Here is a 19,824-nt window from a genome sequence, read left to right on the forward strand (position 1 = left end):
TTAGCTTTGCGCAGTGGCATTACCGTAGCCAGTGAGGTTCATCCGAGGCGCGGTTATTGCTGATTGAAAACTTTTCCCAATACCCCGCAAGACGGCTTGAAATACAGTCGGCTTTGCAATTTTTGTCGGCCCACAACGGGCCTTTAATAACTAAGAAACTGAGTCATACAGAGACAGAAACTAGTACACACATCACCTCATTGATGATATTCTTTATTCTTATGACGTGTTTGCAAGACAATGTATTAATGCTATTTACATCATTACAAACATAAGAACAGAAGTAGCGAAATAAACACTTCTGATAAATAATTACCACACACTGCTTAACTAAAAAAAAAAGTGTGGCCTCACTGTTTTCTTTCGTTTTGTTTTGCTTCGTTTGTTTTGTTTTGATTTGCTTTTTTTTTTTTTTTGTTTTCATTTTTTGTTTTGTTTTGTTTGTTTATTTATTTGTTTGTTTGTTTGTTTTTGTTTCGGCAGTATTTACCAACACCACAGAATTTAAAATACAAGAGAAAACAATTAGTTCAGGTTACTTCCCCTCATTCCGGTCAACGGAAAAAAAGGACAATTTTGTTCTTTAATCAAACCAGAAGTTCGAGTTCCTGGGTTTAGGCGCGTGGCTTCACCTTTCTCGCTCCCGCCAATTGACCGTGTTAGTCAACTGTCAAAGCGTAAACCGCTGAAAATCAAACTGCGTATTTTCTACGGCAATTGGTGTACATTCTTTCTGGCTGACAATATCGCGTTGAAACTTAAATAAGTTACCATACGGTATTATTATGACTGGTATATTGTGCCTTCACAAGATATTACTGTAAAGCAAGTTTAATTTGCAGACTCCAAAAGTGTAAATTTGCATTTCGTGCCCCGTAAGGTTTAAAATGTGCAGAACGTCTTGTTAAAATCTTCTCATTTAAAGTGGAGACGGATAAATAACAAAGAATATTTTCTCAAACTTTAAACTAACAGTAAACATAACTGATCTTCTTAACAGAACGACCGGCCGTTAATGAACGATAGTGAAAATGTATGGTTGCCCTCTTTAGTTAATGGCGGACAGTTGGAAAACGCACAGTTTGCATTCAGCTGGTTTGCTGCTGAGAAATCTTTTCCGGATTATTACAAGGAATAAATTTTGAAAACAGGCTCTTTAAAATGTCCACGACTGTCTCTCGGACTTCACGGAGATTCCAACAATATACTAGCGGGTTTAAGGAAGAATTAAAAAACACTAGCGAAGCCCCCAAGTAGTAACATAACGTGAGCAGAGAACCAGGCGTCCGTGACATGGTGAAAATAAGAGAAATGCAAAGCGAAGGAAAATAGCATATTATGATTATAACATAAATATAAAGACTGTTGATGGCCAACTTCCTCGCGCGAGACAGTTGTGTTACTTGATCGTTTTGATTTTCAAGCTGAGCTTGGCCGTAAATCTGATTGTGATGGCGACGAGCAATTTTGTAAATCGTGATGTAAGCGAATGAAGCCATTACGAGTACCAGTAATTCACCAGTTAGGTTAATAATGTCATTAAAAACTGTCAATGTCTGTAGCATGGCTGTCAGAAATGCTGTTATCCAGATACCCGTTACCACGGCGACTACTCGAGATGTAGTCACTATTTGCCGATATCTCAAATGAAGATACAGAGCAAGAAACCTGTCGATAGAAATGGCTCCGACTGTTAACAACGACGCACCGGCAAAGAAGATCGAGAGAAACTGCCAGGTTTTAACAAGAGGACACATCAGGTACAGGTCAGGATTGGCTACGTCACCATGAATGTTCTTGAAAACCAGCAATTTTACCATTATGGCGGTGTTTGTAGGCTGCACAAATAAACCCACACCAAGGTCAGAAGCAGCTACACTAAGTAGAAGTATTCTCGAGGCTGGATTCATTGAAGAGGCTTTTCGGAAAGCGCAAATGATGATAGAATTGCCAAACGTTGCTGTTAAACACGACATTAAACTTGCAACGCAATGAAATAGCCCAAAACCTGGATATTCAGCAATCATCATCAGAGAAAACTTCAATATATGACTGCAGCGGTCCATGTTGAGATCTATATGGCGATTCTTGTCTTTCAAGCTTGTACGTAAGACTGATAAAAAAAACCACTCTGTGAAATAAAAGAAATCCTTTATATTTATAGGTCATTAAATTTCGAGAAAAATATGACAATATAGACGGTTTTCAATCGAAAATTATCGCAATCCACACCACCCAAGCCGGCATTGTTAAAAGTGGTTATATTTCAATGAATTTCAAAGATATTACCTTATTTTACTAGGAACTCCTTAATAGGGACCAATTTGCAATGTCTTTTTGTTGTTTTTTAAATGTGTAGTTTGCTTATCGCTGTATACTAACGGTAAAATAGAAGTTTTCCACCGCTCGTAAACATCAACTGTTCTCGAAATAATGAATTTTGAAAACTTGTAAAGTAAAGCAATCAGTTGACAAGTTCCCGGAAATTGTACCGCACAATTAAACTTTACTTGTGATTTAAATGTGCGGTTGCCCTTTAGAAACTTCGGAAGAGAGTATTTATATTATTTATGACCGGTATTTAGCGGTCACTTTGTGTGAACGTAAGGCTGATGAGATCAAAAATACTTTAACTAACGGACTGTGTCTTTAGAAATCACCGAATTTGCTGTGTAGTACTCTGAGAAATCCGAGAAGGATTGAACGATTGTTTTTTTTCCAAGCGTCAAGTCGCGCATGCACGACTTATTCATTATTCGTGCAATGGTCCATTCCGTTGGCTTTTTCCAAGTCCTTAATTTCTAATGAAGTTTACTCTTTTTTAAGCGGTCACCAACCTCAATTTGTCAAATGTCCAACTAAATAAAGTTTCTGAGAAGGCTGTAACAACAATCTTGTATGAAATTGGAGGGAAAATTTAACATAACTGAACAACTTCTGATGACCAATATAGTCTCCAACAATGCTGATAGCAACCTGGCAGCTGCCAAATTTTGAATTATTCAGATATGTTTTATTCAAATCCACATGACGGTTAGCTAAATTATTCTTTACACGTTAAATTATAATATTTAACGAATTAAAACCTCTTGGTTGCCTTTTAACCAATTAAGAAACAAGAAATTTTAGAGCAACACCCCCCAGAAGGATGTGTAAGCTTCTCTTACCTTCATCACGAAAATGATTTCTAAATTATCCCTGATTTCAGTTAGCATCACAGTATGGCTTCAGTGATTATATTCTGCGACAACAAACAACGAGGAAATGAAGGTAGTAGCGTTCAGCACCCCAATGTTGTAAATGAATTTACTGCTTTCAAAAGCAACCGTTTTTATTCTGCCGCAGTAATCGACATTGTTTTATATATGATCAAAGCATTGCGTCTTGACGGCTGGTGAAATAGCTTGAAATCAGGCGTTCAAAAGGGAAGATTGCTTTAATTTCCCACTTTATTTTTATCACTAAAACTAAAAGAAATGTTGAAATCGTTTGGGGGAATTTCTGTTTTGATGTAACGATTCGAGAAACAGCTGTCCTGCGGGGACAATCTGCTCGCCAGAAAACGCCGACAAACAAACTGTATGTTAATTCAAGGTCGTTTTAGTACCATTAAACAATTCAATGAAATTAACCAGCCCAGCGATGAAAAAAAAACAAAAAAAAACAGGCAAGTTCAATCGTAAGCTATACGTAGTCATTACACAGTTCTGAATAATTCAAACTAACCTAACTACTGGCAATTTATGGCGATAAAGTAAAGTCTGATCTTTTCCTTTTCATTTCCTTTTCAACCTGTCTTTGCGATTATTTTCTTTTTTTTTGTACTAAACTCATCCTAATCTTTTCTTTGATGACCCTGTCAACAAAACTTCAATATATTCTTGCAGGTTCGTATATATATTTTACAGGGTGTTGTTTCAGAAGGTAGTTTTCAACTATATAGGCATAAACATAAGCATAAGTAAACATGCACAAACGCACGCAAATTTGGCACGGCTTTTGTTAGAACACTCTCGAACAAAAGGGACTTACGATAGTCAACATCTTTTACATCTGCCACTGTGGCTTACGCATGCGCACAATGCGCTTATGCACTAATGAAAATAAGCCTTTGTATTTATTGCTGTAATAATCATTGAATATCTCATTTAGTTCTCGTTTTCTTTCTTATACAGCTGAAACGGTAATGGCTTCAACCGGTTTTATCAAGTTTACAGAATAGCTAATTGTCGTCATAATCAAATTTACAGCCAAGTTCAACTTTAAAATCAAATTTAAAAAAAAACCTTGAAGAAATGACGCACTAAAAGCTCGAAAAAGCAGCATTTCTTGTTCGCCCAAACTTCCTTTCGGACATCTCCCAAACAGAATACGAGCTCAAGACTGTAACTGAAATTTCCTTCAAATAACGATCTCACAGTTTCTTCAGCAATTTTGAGATTTTGCGGACAAGAGACCGTGAATTTCCATCTTTTAGCCTTCTCGGAAATTCTTAAAATAAATTAAAATTAATGTTTCTAAACGTTCCTCTAAAACCTCGGAAAAACGAAAAAACGTCGCCATTTCCTAGACGACTTACAGCCTATTAGAACTGAAAATGCAAATGCTGGAATACGATTGGCTGGGCTACTCGTACAATCTCAGCCATTTGTGTGCCATGGCTGTAGAGAATGTTTACAAAATGGCAGGGTTTTCTCGTTTTTCCCACGTCTCGAGGAAGATTTAGAAATATCACCAGATAATTCAATTCCTAAGAACACTCAAGAAAGGAAATTGACCATCGTGCGAGTGTAAAACCTCAATATTTTTCAGTGATGAACGGGTGCAACAACTGCAAGTTTCAAACAACAATTCAATTCGCGAGCGTTTTTGCTAAGGCGTGAATCATTTAGATACTTCTTAAAAAAATAGATCAAAATCGTTATTTGAAATAAAATTAGCCAGAATTCTACTAAATCAATTAGATTATGAGCTCGAGATTTCTATAAGGAACTGGTTGATTCGGCCTTCAGCCTCATCATCAGCTAGTCTTCATAAAAATCTCGAGCTCAAAATGTAACTGTTAAAATAGTGACCCATAGCTCACCCAATCAGATTGCAGCATTTGCATTAATGCACGTGTAACAAAACTCGATAGGAACACAGAAAATATTTTCTTTTTCTTAAATAATGTAACATCACAACTGTTACGTGAGAAGAAAATGGTCATTAACACATGTTATTGTTCTGCCATATGTTCCTTTGATTTACATTTCCTTAACGTTTCTTTCATTTTTTTCTTAAACCCGCTGTTGTACATGTGTTGTTAGAAACCCCAAGAGTATATTCCGTCAAGCACCACGAGAATAGAAATTAATGACTATGGAAAGTGGTAAAGCTTTCCGGGCCGTATCATTGCTCTCCTGAACCAGCTTACATCAACCTGTCCTGAAAACGTCATCCATCTCGAAAACAATGTGGGTTTGTTGAAGAGCAGCCATTTGGTATTGGTGGACCAAAACGTTACACTTACACGGTGTACGAAGGGTTAAATTTCGCAAATGGTCGTTTGTTCCTATCTTTGTAGCACGTTTCTCATGTAATTGTTGGAAATTGCTGGCTTTGCATTGTTTATCGAGCTACACTATGTTCCCCAGTATCCGACGACGTCAGTTTCAAACTAATTTATCTTCCCTTACTCAGTTGCTCGAGGTCTGAAATTTGGCTCCTAGATCATAGATTTACTCTTTAATATGACGTGTCAGCCGTCGTACAATTTCATTTTCTGCAAAGCCAGCTCTTTACTTGCCCAGTCTCCGTAAGGCAAGCCCAGTATCCCGACCGCAGCAATGTAAATGTAGTATGAACGCTTCCCGAAGCCAGCCAATGCATTTTAATAGTTCCTTATTATCTTTTGCAAAGTTGTTTGCCCTCGAATCGGATAAAGAAATCGGCGAGTTGCAGACTGTGTTCACGTGACGTCATCAAATTCACAAATCCAAAACTAAAGGGCCTCTAAAGGTTTTATCCTCATCAGGCATAAGAGGTACTAAATTTATATCTGTTTACAACTTTCCAGCTAAATAGCGTCCTTCGTTTGGAAACCAGGGCAATTTGAATTTCGGAGTTATGGCGGTGCGTGACACGAAGCTAAGATCGTGTTTGTCGAAAAATAAGTACTTATCTCGTGATTTTTGGCCATTTTAGGAGTTAAAGTATTAGGAAAAGCGCTTGCGTAAAAGCTTTTTGGTTCGGCTCAGATAATCAGTAATCTAGATAGCCAAAGTAAGTTCCAGATGTTTACACTATTTTCCGGGCGCCATATTGGAGGGGTAGGGAGGTCCACCAACATGGCGGCTCCATACTAGGCTCTACGATTTTGCGGCGAACATTTCGACGAATCTCTCAACTTTGAGACAACGCACACCCCTTAAACTTAGAGAACTGTCTGCTCTTATTTATCTTCTATAATATCACAATTTCTGGACTCTATCCACTGAATGGTTTTTGATTTTATTTTTTATTTCGTGGTGATGAACACGCTCTATATATTAAAATCCGTGCAAATTGATACAACACAGAAAGGATTTTTCCGTCTGCTTCCTGTTATTCAAAATGACGAAAATAATTCGCCTCGAAAAGGAAATCGATTAACTGCCCATAATGTTTCCTAGCGCGACATTAAATGCCTATCCTCGGTTCAAATCGTAGATAAAGTTATGAAACTAATTTTTTCACAGCTTGAGCAACGATTTTGCACAGTTTGGAGAAACTGTAACTGGGTGCACTAAATCAAAACTTAGTGAAGGATTCTCAGCTCTGTTGTTCCAAGAAATTCACTTTCAGGTAAAATTGATGCGCTGACCACTTGAGCTCTTCGAGTATCTTAGTCCAAAAATAAAAAAATATATCACATATATCAGACCTTTCGTTTGATATCGGTAGTATAACTGCGCAGTGAACAGTTCATATATTAGTCATGAAAATGTACTCACCTGAACTAAACGGAGACGTGTGCAATATTCCTCAAGCTCATAAATGTGCTGAAACTTGAGATTCGAAAACTAAAATCTTCGGCTACCGTCTCGAAATATTTCATTTTCTAGAGATAAACAAGCATAATGCAAATAATAAATTGTTTTAAAACTGGTCGGATGATCACACAGCACGTTCTACCCAATCACTTTTTTTGAGTTACTTTTTTGTAAAAAAAATACTTCTTAGTCGGTGGGTTGGAGTATGTTATCATCGGGTCAATGGATCAACGGATGAGTGAGAGATGTATATATGTCACACCAATCAGATTGGAGCTACTATAAATAACCAATCAAATTGCCGGAGATTTCATCCTGATTTTAGAACGGCCATCATTGTTTTTCTACAAACAGAAACAGGTATTCTTCTCACATTTCCGATGCTTCATTTACTATGGTTGCAATTGAGCCCAGGACTTTGTGGATCAGTTTCAAAAGAGTTCAGAATTCGATAATGAGCCGAAGAATCATAGTCTTTGGAATACACTAACATGTCATCAAGGCTTTGCCTCGGAAAATTTCGAATGAAATGAGTATCAGCCGCTCGGTAACTTGATGAATTCTAGGACAGGAACGATTGTTTTTAGTGCAAAATGCACTACTGGGATTTCGTCATTGATGGTATTCCCAGGCTCCCATCAATATTATTTGCCTGATGTGCAGTTCACGAAAAAAGAATTGAGTCCAAACCATTTATGTTTGCGCAAAATTTTTTCAGTTTGTGAATGCAAGTTTCAATTAAGTAACGCTGTTCACGGGGTAACACTGTCTTCTCGTTGAAACGTTCCTTGGAATCGATACTGAGATACTCATTTGAAGTAGCTTTCTCAGTCAAAACCAAAGAAATTACGAACGGCTAGTTATGAATGGGAACACTGCTGAGATTTGAAATTTGTTTTTGTTGCAGGTAAATGTAACAAGATATTTTTATTTGTTAGTTTCAAATGGTAACTTGACACTTTTTTTCCCGCACGAGTGGTTGCAATTGAAACTGACGAGTCAGTGACTAGAATGCTATCGGTTAATACAACTAAGGAGCGTTTCAACGAGAAGTATTGAAGGTAGAGATCGTTACTTGGTCGAAATTATATCCTACATCGGTGAGAGAGTCACCTCAAAGACTGATGAAATTAATTGGCGGTTTCAGTAAGTGCCACGGAGTCTGCGGCAATAATTGCGGAGTTTCTCTTATCACAAATTTACTAGTTTTACAACTAACTACTAACGCGGAAAAGTTTCGGCTGAATATGAACTTTTTGCTTTTTAGGAAATAAACAAGCTGCTATGGAGAAGCAATTCGTTTCCATTCTTTATTTGAACCTTGGTAAACACACAATAGTTATAAAACAGCAGACGAAATTTCTTGAATCGAGCTAGGGTTGATTCCAGAAGATACGCAGCCACAGTACCGTAATTTGCACTTCAAAAAAGGGAGAACTGACATTACCTGAAATACAGCTGCTATCCCAGGTCAAAGCGAGTTTGGTGTCACTCGGAAAAATGCGCAAATCTGAACTCCAAAACGGAGTTTTTGACATTAGCAATGCTAGGACGCATGCGTCTTACATGTTACGTTCTACCACAAGGAAAAGTACTCTACGTTTGTGAGTGATCCCCTATGAAATGTGTCTTTCACCTAAAATGAAGTCGACACTGAAGGCTAACTTATCTGCGTGTGCGTTTCGAGCAAATTGCTTTTATTCTTAAGAGAATAGCACCACAAGGATAGCAGTAGGCTCGATTTCCAGCCGCTGTACGGGTAACGAGCCCGCGCTCCTCCCCCGAACTCTTCTGGGGGAGGAACAAAGACCGGACGCGGCGAGAGCGGCGGAAATCGAGCCTAGGATAGCAAGAGATTTGCGAAAACATAAAGATAGTTTTGTCACGTTTTTAAGAAACCAACTTAAGTACGCCACGTTTTGCGCAGTGCACCCGGGTACCTACCCCACCTAGCCCCTCTTCCTGCAAGGCTAATTGATTAATTGAAATTAATTAATTAATTACACAAACATTAAAGTTTACATCTTATGGCGTTTGCGTCTTATTGTGTTAGTAGCTTAGCGAACAGCAGCCCCCTAAACCATCCCTATAGTGCACTCTGCAAGGTTTGCGAGGTCACGTTTTTTTGAAGTTGACCAATGCCCAGGTACAGGTTTTCGATTGGATCCCAGGCTCAAGCAAGGTTAACTTGTTGTAATCAGAAGCTCTGCTCTTAGGCTTGGCTAAACCTATATATTACTTCAATTGGTTCTTGCATAGTTAGTAGATGGGAACCATTCCTCTCTACTATGGTTCTTGTTATAAAATGAGTCAAAAAAATTAGTCAGAATCAACACTAATCTGCCGTTTCTACAGACTGCATGATGTTTAGCTGTCTTGCTGGGGACAGTTCCATGTAGTTCTTATAAACAAAGTCACTGAGCGATTGTTAAAATCAAAGTAGGCTTAATATCACATTTCCTAAGGAAAAACAAATTCTTAAAATGTTTTATTTTTCGCTGTACATGACAACCAGACAAACTTGTTGGATTAACCTTATCACTATTGTTGAACGGAGTGCTGCTAAATCCAGGGGCTTTTAATTCACAAAAAATAACTCTTGTATTGCCACGCTTGCTCACTAACCCACTAAATTAAAACCAAAATTGGCAATCTGGCATCCCCGAGTTAATTTCTCTTACACGTAAAAGTAACTCAAACGTTGATTATTCATGCAATTCTTAGAATCACAAAATACCATGCAGATAACTGAGGCAGTACCACTTGTTTTTATTTCCATTTTTATTTTTTCATTGACCTTTCAGTTGCAACATTGTCTGAGTTTCTGAACAAAGAATCTAAGGTACAATATTGGCCATGTAAAATTATGATTTACAACTATTTGGATTAGGAACCTCATTCAAATTGTTTTTCTGGTTATAAATCATTTCTGCAACATCAGTCTGCTTGTCAAAATTAAAGTACAATCATTTAACGTCACCTTGATAGAGAAAAACTGCATTCAAATCTTATTTCAACACACAGTTACACTAATATATACAACTACAAAACTAGTTCCGTTTATGACCTCTTAATTTGGTCCCCATAACAGATTTAAATCCAAGGTGACCTCATGTAACCATGCATGAAATATACACTTTGATACCACAAGTTAAACTAGAAATAATTTTCATTTTTTATTTTAGTCTACGTATCTATTTATTTATTGGTTTATTTCTATCTTATTATTATTGTTTCTATTTGCTTATATTATTGTCAGTTGTTATTATTTGGTATCAAGTCATATTTTTCGTGCATGGTTACATGAAGTCATCCCAAATTCAAATCTTTACTGGCAACCAACCAAAGAGGTCACAGACAAAACAAGTCTTGAAGTTGCATATACTATGTAACTATGTATCGAAGGAAAATTCGAATGAAGCTTTTCCCAAATCAAGATGCTGTTCAGTGATCATACTTTCTTGCTTTAACAAGTAGAACTTTGAGAAGGAGGCTATTGTGCATGTTTTATATGCTCCTACAACAATGCAATGCTTGGTTTAAGTGAGTGGCAAAAGCATCCATAGAGGGGCAAAGCCATATTTTCCTATGTTCTCTTCCAAGGTTAATGACCAGAGCAGGGCTTGATTGATGATTGCTGTAATTCTCACAACTAGTTTGATTGATAAGAGACTGGCATTGTAAGAAGAAAACCAGTGGTTGATCACTTGGCCATCTCAGTCACATTTGTCCAACTGTATAAATGCCACATACTCAACAACCATTTTTTTCAAAAAAAAAGTACTTGTTCCTTCAATCTCCATTGCTTTCCATTTCTAACAGTTTGGAAGTGGTTACGTTTACTGCAGTTAGAGTTGATGAGTTACGAAACAAGTCAATAAAGTCAATAGAGGCTTGACCATCTTCTAAGGATTGCGTTAGGCTGGGATCCAGTGGAATAGAGCCTACAAAGAAGGAAAAAATTATTCTTTCAAGAGCTGAAAGCAAGATATAGCTAGAGGACTCTCCTCTGTGAAGACTGACTGATTTCAATGTCAAATTGAACACATCACATCAGTGGGAATTTTCTGCAATTTGCAATAACCCCCTTAAGGCATAGACCAGGTCACAAACAATCTGTTCTGTTCATTGATAAGCTTGACACAACGAAGAATTTGATTGACATTCCTTAAGCTTCCAGCAAACAAGACCGTTGCATTTCCAGTAATATACTTCACTGCTTAATACTAAATTTAAATATAGACAAGTGCAATACAGGGTGAAGAGACCATTTTCCATGAAACATGATCTAGATCGCCCCTCACCCCTCTATCTCCTTCCTGTGTAGTCACCTACGATAGTAAGTATTTTTACCTAAAAATAGAACATCACAGCTCTTTGCCAAGGCTTCACCTCCCTTTTGAAACACATTTGTGCATTCCTAAAAGAAAGAAAGTGGAATATTATTTCACACTGATGATGAAGGTACACTAGAACAGTCAAAAATACAACAAGTCATACATGTAGTATATTAAATATTCTTTTTAATATCATATAAGGGAAAAGTCTCCTCTTCACATGCATTTCGCATAGACTTGTCAGGCAGTGGTTCCTCCCAGACACTGTACATGGCCGTGTGCAGTGAAAGGTCTTAAAACCCTGACTGTATTTAAAGGTGAAACAAAAGATACTCCTGTGACATCCTGTTTTTTTAAGGCCCAAACCAAGAAAAATGATATCCAATTCAAGGAAAAAAACTTTGAAAACTATGAAAAAACTATGAATGGCACAAATGGGCCAGCTGTATTTCACTTCTGTGACACTGGAAGTTTAAAAGCATCAAGTGTAGAACTTATTTTCTGTTTAGTGAGGCATTTACACACTGCAATGTAAGCAGACACAATTTAGGTAGGTATGTACCCCATCTAAAGATCAGACAGTGTAATGTCAACAGGGGCAAAAATGATACTCTATTTAAGGATTGAGAACCTCAAAAGCTATACCCTATCCCATGGTCAACACAAACCTATATAGCCTATATGTGGGAGTTCCCCTGCTCCTCCCCCCCCCCCCCCCCTCAGGTGTTTCCTCTAAAGAGCATCTGTATAGGAGGCTAACACTTACAATACAATGAGGACACACAAATCCACTTATGTTCTCCACCACTCTAGGATTGGGATTTTAGTTTTCTTGCAGAATGTTAGTTCTCTTCTGACATCAGACACTGCCACACCCTGAGAAACAACAGAAATGTTATTCAAAAATCCATCAAAATGCCAAGTATTACATACTAGGTCATTCTGGTGAATTTCTTGCAAATCTTTTATTAAGCAATTGAAGATGGAGAATTATCCCATGCCCAGGAACAACTGCTGATATTTTTCTTTGAGAACAAAGGGAAAAAAAATGAGGATTAAAATTTCAAAACTGGAGACCAATTAAATTGCCAATCAACTGATACTAAACTAATCTTAGGTTTGGCCAAACAATGATTAGAGCCCATTCCACCTGAATTGATTGACTATTAAAAGGCTAGTAAATGCCTAAGTGAAAGGCTGGCCTTTCTTCAATGCTCTTAGGGCTAAATCAACAATTTGTATTAGTCAGAATACACAAATTTTAAGAAACGTAAACTTTCTGAAATCCAAATTAGCCTTACTAATAATTGACAACATTTATAGAAAGTTTAATATAAAATAAAACACTTTAAAATGCATACCTGAGGGGTAGTGACAAAAATTGCTCCATCTGGATTGTAATGTCGCAGATTTTCTACTAACTGTAATCATTTAAGTGCTCATCAGATGTTCCTGGATTGAACAAAACCAATCTTAGAACACAGCAATAATGATAGGATTACACTGCATACTGCAAAATGAATGTGCACTATTGTACTATCAGCATTTAGTTAACAATAAAGAGTACATCTGCTCCGATTAAGGGAGATCGTCTCCAGTCTCCTGGTACGGAGTATTGTTACCTCTCCCTTAAATGTTCTTAATGTGGAGCTAGCCTACTGCTGGATACCCCCTAGTATCCCCATATTTTTGCAGTTCAGGTTGGCCAACAACTTGTTAGTACTCATCTCTTTCCTATGTGATGAGAGGTATTGCAAGTCAAGTCTCTTACCTAAGAATGCAATACAAAGACCCAAAAACAGGTCTTGAATCGAGCCTTATTGATCTACAGTGTATATTATGTTAACCACTGGGCCACTGTACCTCACCCATCAGTACATCACAAGCCTCAGAAAATAACATTTTATATTGTTATCATACCTGGAGGTGTATATTCATAATCTGGCAATCCAGGTCACCCCAACACACTTCTGATGGAAACTGCTTGATCATTGCTAAAAAAAAAACATACTGGTAACTGTCGCTTGAGAACTCAAGGAAGTCTACAGGAACATCAAAATGTTTGTAGCACTCTACAGAATTTGCTCCATTTTAAAAATCATTAATAAAAGCACATTGCAGACAGTATGGTGCACTGGCCTGGAACAAAGTTGTTTTAAAATAATAGTAAAACATTTTGCTGATTTCAAACATCTTCCTTTCATTCAAAAGCTCAGAAAAACCACAGTGTTTCCAGAAGTAGTTGCATAACTTTGTACAAATAGTGTAGTGTCACGTAAAAAACTTTGTAATTTATATATCAACTAGACATAATACTGCCCCTAAGAAAGAAAATGAAGTATTGTTTGCTCGCTATCAATAAAGCCTAATTGTAGCTACCTTTAGTTAGAAAACATTTTTTGAGGTTTCCAACATTTCAAACTAAGGTAATTTTGTCCATTACAAAAAATGACTCAACATGTGGTGGCATAGCTCCTTGAAGTGATTTCAGTACAGTTTCAATAATGGCGAGACACTCGGATCTAGCTTTTATTAAAAAGTTTGAACAGGTCAAGGTAAGTCAAAAAATATATATTAAGTAAAGAGCATAAAGGAATAAATACCATTTTGCCTAGGTCCTCTCCACAAGATGGCATCATCTCTGTTATTTAACATTTTCTTCAATTGACATAACAGCCAGTCGTTGGTCCTTGTCTGTGTAAACTGGAACCCAACTGAAAAGAAAGGTTCACTGTGATCTTTAGAAAGTAGTTGTAACACCTTCGGCAAAGAACATAGGCAAGCTTTGATGTCAATAACATAACAGCTGATCTTATAAAAAAAAATTTAGAAAGTGACGTGTGTATACATATGAAAAGTATAATAATCAAAACACAGGTCTGGAGCATTTATACTGCAAATAATCTAAATTTTGTGAATAAAAAAACTTCCCAAGATCAAGCAAGTTCACCCACAAAAGTAAGAAGGATGTGAGGTAGTGGCCCCTGACAGACCAGCATTCCATGTAGGGGAAGCTGCAATACTTCAAGTCAGTTTCTTGCCATCACACAGGAGATAAGGAATTCTCATGTAATGAGTCACTTAAGTTCATAGACACTCTTTTACTGTTACATGTACACATTAAACACAAGTGTGAGTGTTGTTACAAGATGTAGATTGCATAATGTAGTGAATGGCTCCCACACAAATTATGGCTTGAGAAGACGATCCTTTATGGTATGACTTACCCAGCAGAACACTGGTGTATATCTTTTCCCTCTACGTTCATCATCCTTGGAATACTTGGTCCACATAACTCAACATCCAGTATGCCAACCTGGAAGATAAAGAATACATTCTTGAAGACACTTCTCCAGAGATTTTCATCAGGGTGACTCTGGGGTAGGGCGGGGAAAGACAGAAGGTGCTGGGGGGAAGGCAAAGTGAACGTTAATTTTGAACCCAGGAAAGGATTTTTCCTTAAGTGTCACCAGTTCACATATCATGTGGCCAATACTGTAAATATTCTGATAACAAATCTCTCTCCCAAACATAAAACACGAAAACAAGACCAATCCAAAACATAGAAAATCATCCCATAAAGCTGCTCCCCACCCCGGGGGGGTACTTTGGGAATTTCTGGGTGGGGATGTGCCGCTGGGACCCTGGAACCCTTAGCCTATACAAGAGCTCGTTCAGCTGAATTTTGCTACCCTATACTAGAGTAAACTCCCCAAATCCCCCCATCTATCGACACTGTTGAGGCTGATTTGCGTAAATTTAAATTTGCCGATTTGATTTTTTATATTATTGAGTGGCAATTCCTGGTTTCCTTAGTCTAGATAAAATCTTCAACCAACTAGTCAGTTTTGTGAAAAATTATACCCTATTCTAGACCCAAACACTCTGATTTATATACCCTATCCTAGAGTAAACTGTTTGAAAACCATACCCTTCACAGCGGCACATACCTATATAGCCCATATATGGCAGTGCACCCCCCCCCCGGGCTCCCCACCCAGCCCCTGCACTACGTGTGAATCAATGACTTAATGCGGGTAAAGGTAAGGCAACAGAACGCAAGGATTTCAGCTTACCTTCTTTCCTTTGTTGTAAAGAGTCCATGCTATCTGTGTCGTAAACTCCTCCTTTTCCATTTAGAATCACGTGCTTGATAGATTTTAACACTTCTTCAAGAGTTTGCTCCAACCTGAAATTTTGTGTTCAGCAGTTGTTTATTTCAAGTACAATTATTCAAAATGGTGGCTAGAGGCCGTACAGGATGAACATAAGCGGAAGTTATGTGTAATTTAAATGTGCTAGCAGCTAAGAACATTAAATAGTACTCATTTGGAATATTATTTTTACGGCAGTCCATTTGGGTAGTCCATAGACTGGGGGTCTCTTCAGACATAGTTAGTAGAGGAGACTACTAACTATGCTTCAGACAAGAAGGAAGTGACTGGGCACATTTTCCCGCGCTTTTCCATGGAGGAAGTTGGAATTGTATTCGAAAAAATAACATAAAAGGACTTATACTTCGGCCTAGTTTTGCTTTAAAGAAAAAGAATAAATACACCCTCTGTGCAATTTACAGCAATTTTTAAGACATTCGTTGCACGACAGTACTCACCGTCCGCCATCTTGAATTTGAGAAGGAAACTGCTGATCATCCGTTCGTACAGTCGGCTCAAGAAGCTTTCCCGCCAGCTAGCTGAAACTTGAAAGGTCATCCTCGGAGACCCAGGGGCAGTTAGTCGGCGCGATATTTTCGAGCGAAAGTTTGCATCAAGAAGTAAACTTTCGCCCGAAAATATTGTGTCGCCCAAAAATATCGCGTCGTCCCGACTAACTGCCCCAACTGGGTCTCCGAAGATGCTGAAAGGTTGGCGTCAAATGTCAGTCATCTTCCGCCGTCAGCCTAATCGGTCGGGGATTAAGCTGAGGGTGGGAGATGACTGGCATTTCAGGTCACTGAAAGATATGTACAAAACCACAAATGAAGTCAGGGAACGCGGAGGGGGAGGAAGGGCTATAGCCCTGCCGCTTACTTGCTTGGGTTGAATTGTTTACGGCTCCAGTCCAGATGACATGAATAATGTACGAAATTTGCTACTGGAAGGTAACAAAACGGCGGAACAGTGATCCCTTATGGAATAATTATATCCCACAAGTCATTTGAATTTTTCAGTATAAACACAAGCCTTTAGGCGGGTGTGTATACTAAGAAAATACAAGTGTCTTGTGGGATATTCCGCGGTATACCACTCGAAAGCGACAGTCGGTGCTCGACTTCTCGAAATAGTCGGATTACCGAAAATGTTCGAAAAACTACGATTTTCCTAGAGGTTACCAAAGGTTACCGAAGATGCTCTATTTACCGAATTAGTGGGATTTCTGACGATGGTCTTCTTTGGCAGTAAATCGATTTTCCGAACTAGCCGGATTTCCGAAGATATTCTGCACATGCTTCGACAGAGGCGTCTTGCCGAAATAGTGGATTTCCGAAGATGTTCGACACTCTTCGATTTTCCCAGAGGTTACCAAAGATGTTTCATTTGCCGAATTAGCCGAATTTCCGAAGATTATCTTCTTTGGAAGTATAGTCGATTTTTTCGAATCACTCGGAGTTTCGCGGAGGTAACCGAAGGTTACCGAAGATGTTCTCTTTGTCGAATTAGTCGGATTTCCAAATATTGACTTCTTCGACAATGTTCGATTTGCTATATAAGTCGTATTTCCGAAGCTATTCTGCGCATGATTTGACAGCGCTCGATTTGCCAAATTAGTCGGATTTCCGAAGACGTTCAACAAAGATTACTGAAAATGCTCTTTTCGCCGAACTAGGCGGACTTCTTCGACAGTGCTCGATTTGCCGAATTAGTCGGATGACCGAAGATGTTCGACAACGTTCCATTTTTCTAGATGGTCCGAAGTTTTCCGAACGTCACAAAAAATCGGACGAGTAAATAATGAATGATACCGTGAGTGGGTTCCTGTCTTCGTTTCCAGTTCTACAATGCGTTAAGGTACAGTTTGGAGGATTTTTAAAAACACCCATAACAAGGCTTCGATTGACTGCGGAATAAACGTGGTATAAGCCCAATCAAAAGTTAGAAATAGTCATAGAGAGCTATTTTTCACGCATTCCAAGACTCTACAGCCCTAAATTGCTTGACATAGCCACACATTGGCCTATATAGGTCTACACAACAATACACTTTCATACAATTGAGCTGACATAGCCCTACCAAGAACCCTACATCTTCCTTATAGTAACACAACGTCCTTAGTAAATTCGCATAACCATATATAACAAGACTTTAAGCTTGATTACATTCCAGAACTGAAATAACTTTAAAGTACAAAGTCATTCAAAACTTTACAAAGTCCTACAGGACCATACATAATTAGATATTCCCTATTGTTTTACATAGTCCAACATAGCATGGCAAATAGGTTATTGACTAAGCGTAAGGTCAACTGGAAGAGGGCTGGATATTAGCCAAGTTCCTTGTTCGCAGAGGCCAGGAAATCGCAAGAGTTTCGTCGTAGAGAACATCGCAAGGACGCAGCAAGTAACTTTTTCTGTCTTATGTAATTTATAACAAGTCAATAAACTGTTTAGAAACAACAAAAGAAAATAATTAGTAACTTAACTACGACCCCACAAATTTTAGGGTAACTTCAGCACTATCCATAAATTCTCTTTTCGTGAGTGGAAGAAGTTCTTCTCATTCTCGATTAACCCAATAACTGAATATTTGTTCTTCATGCAGAAAATAGAAACACAACATGCAAACGCTGCCTAAGCACACTTGTCCACTTTGATGTAAGAAAGACTCCAAACCAGTCTTTATCCATGGCATGCATTGGGTGAAGCATTAATTCAACATACAAACTACTCCTGACCTTATCAATGCTTCTAGAGGTAAAAATGTAATATCAGTTCAATAGCCAATGGCATTGTTGTCGTATAGGAACATGAGAGCTCAAAAAGCTAAACAGGAAATAGAGGTTCATCTGCTCCATTCGAGGGTCATCATACAATCGGATATTGTGTCCACATTTCTTCCTTCCTCCAAGTTACTGAGAAGTACAACTAGCCCTCGAAAATCCCGGATCAAGTGCTTATTAATTCTTTCAGAATTTTGACTGCAGAAAACAAACAAACAAAAAAAAACCAGAAACGACAGCCTGCAAACCCAGCTTGAAATACAGACACAGCCCTCGGGGGGTCCATATGAGGACATATGAAGTCAGAAGCGCTGAGGCAGTACAGGCCCGGTCAGAAATCAACCACCCTATTCCGACACTCCATCCAGACTCGTGCTTCCGGTGGATTGTCGCATGGTACTCATGATACCTGCGTGCTGTGTCCAACAGGATAGGTTCCCAACTTGCGAGCACGGAATGACTAGTCGACCTCTCGACTGCTACCACCCCTCTGGACGTGAAAGTAAAACGAGCACTAAGAGGAGCGCACGAAACTCTCCACCCAGCTTAGGAATGCGTGATTGCCGTCCGCGATCATTCCGATTTCAAAATGGACGTTTTATTAGCTCGTTTTAGCACTGATCTCGGATTTTTCTAAAAAACAAGTCGATACCTGTGTCCTTATTTACTTATCCTATCGTTACCAGAATTGTGCACCGCCGGGTTCCTCTCAGGAAATACTTTTCCGCATTCCATCTTACTGGATTTTTCTAAGAAACAAGTCGATACCTCTGTCCTTATTAACTTATCCTATCGTTACCAGTATTTTCCACAGTCGGGTTGCTCTCAGGAAAGTCTTTTCCGCTTTCCATCCCACTGTCCGAGGCATTTCTCCGGCCAGGAATCACTCCAGGTTTTCCACGGTATGGATCCTTATAAGCCACAACTGAACCAGGCTGATGATCAGTAGACTGCCGGGATTGCGACACCGACATGCATGTCATGTACGTACTGCACAGTAATCAGCGCTTCAAGGACTAATCTAGAAAAAAAAAGTGTTAACATTAATAATTCACAAAGGAAAATTAAGTTTAAACGTTTCATAATTACATTTTGTCTTCGGTCTCTTCGTGTCTTATCACAAAGAGTTTTTTTTTATGAAAAATGAAACTTATTTACAACGGGTAAATGTGCGAGAGTCATCTCCTCGGATAAAGTAACTGCTTTCCATGCACTCGATTTCTAACTCAAGCATTTTAATATAATTTTCAGATCATTGTTCCACGGTAATGGTGTTGAAGCTTTTCTAGGAAAATTAAACATCGAGTTTTTGCTGGCACTTTGAATTGTTGTTGAGCTCGAAAGTCACTGAGAGTGACTTTCTTAAGAGATTGTTTAGTCTTTTAATGTATCATATGACCAGTAAAATGTCCAGAAATGTTTCTAGAATAAAGTTCAATCTATTTGCTGATTATACAGAATGAGAAACTCGTACTTACCTCTAAGAAGGCTTTTCCATTGCCCCGCCTCTCTTATCTGTCTCCGCATACTACAACATA

At 38.4% G+C, this 19,824-nt stretch overlaps 1 protein-coding gene, 1 non-coding gene and 1 pseudogene across 2 annotated transcripts; 1 reads left to right on the forward strand and 2 right to left on the reverse strand.

The window, feature by feature from the left end:
• On the reverse strand, nucleotides 1-1,976 carry LOC145490580 (adenosine receptor A3-like). The gene is made up of 2 exons (XM_081469677.1): nucleotides 1,404-1,976; nucleotides 1-150 (listed from the first exon to the last, which is right to left on the reverse strand). Exons 1-2 carry the CDS (start codon nucleotides 1,974-1,976, stop codon nucleotides 1-3), a joined length of 723 nt encoding a protein of 240 aa, XP_081325803.1.
• On the forward strand, nucleotides 3-140 carry LOC145491597 (U4 spliceosomal RNA). Its single transcript, XR_014049867.1, has one exon. It is a non-coding gene; the product is annotated as a U4 spliceosomal RNA (small nuclear RNA).
• An 8,829-nt stretch (nucleotides 1,977-10,805) lies between the features above and the next one.
• On the reverse strand, nucleotides 10,806-19,269 carry LOC145490582 (cytosolic Fe-S cluster assembly factor NUBP2 homolog; annotated as a pseudogene).
• Between the last annotated feature and the right edge of the window lie 555 nt (nucleotides 19,270-19,824).

Source organism: Orbicella franksi, chromosome 6 (assembly GCF_964199315.1).
Source record: "Orbicella franksi chromosome 6, jaOrbFran1.1, whole genome shotgun sequence".
NCBI lineage: Eukaryota > Metazoa > Cnidaria > Anthozoa > Scleractinia > Merulinidae > Orbicella > Orbicella franksi.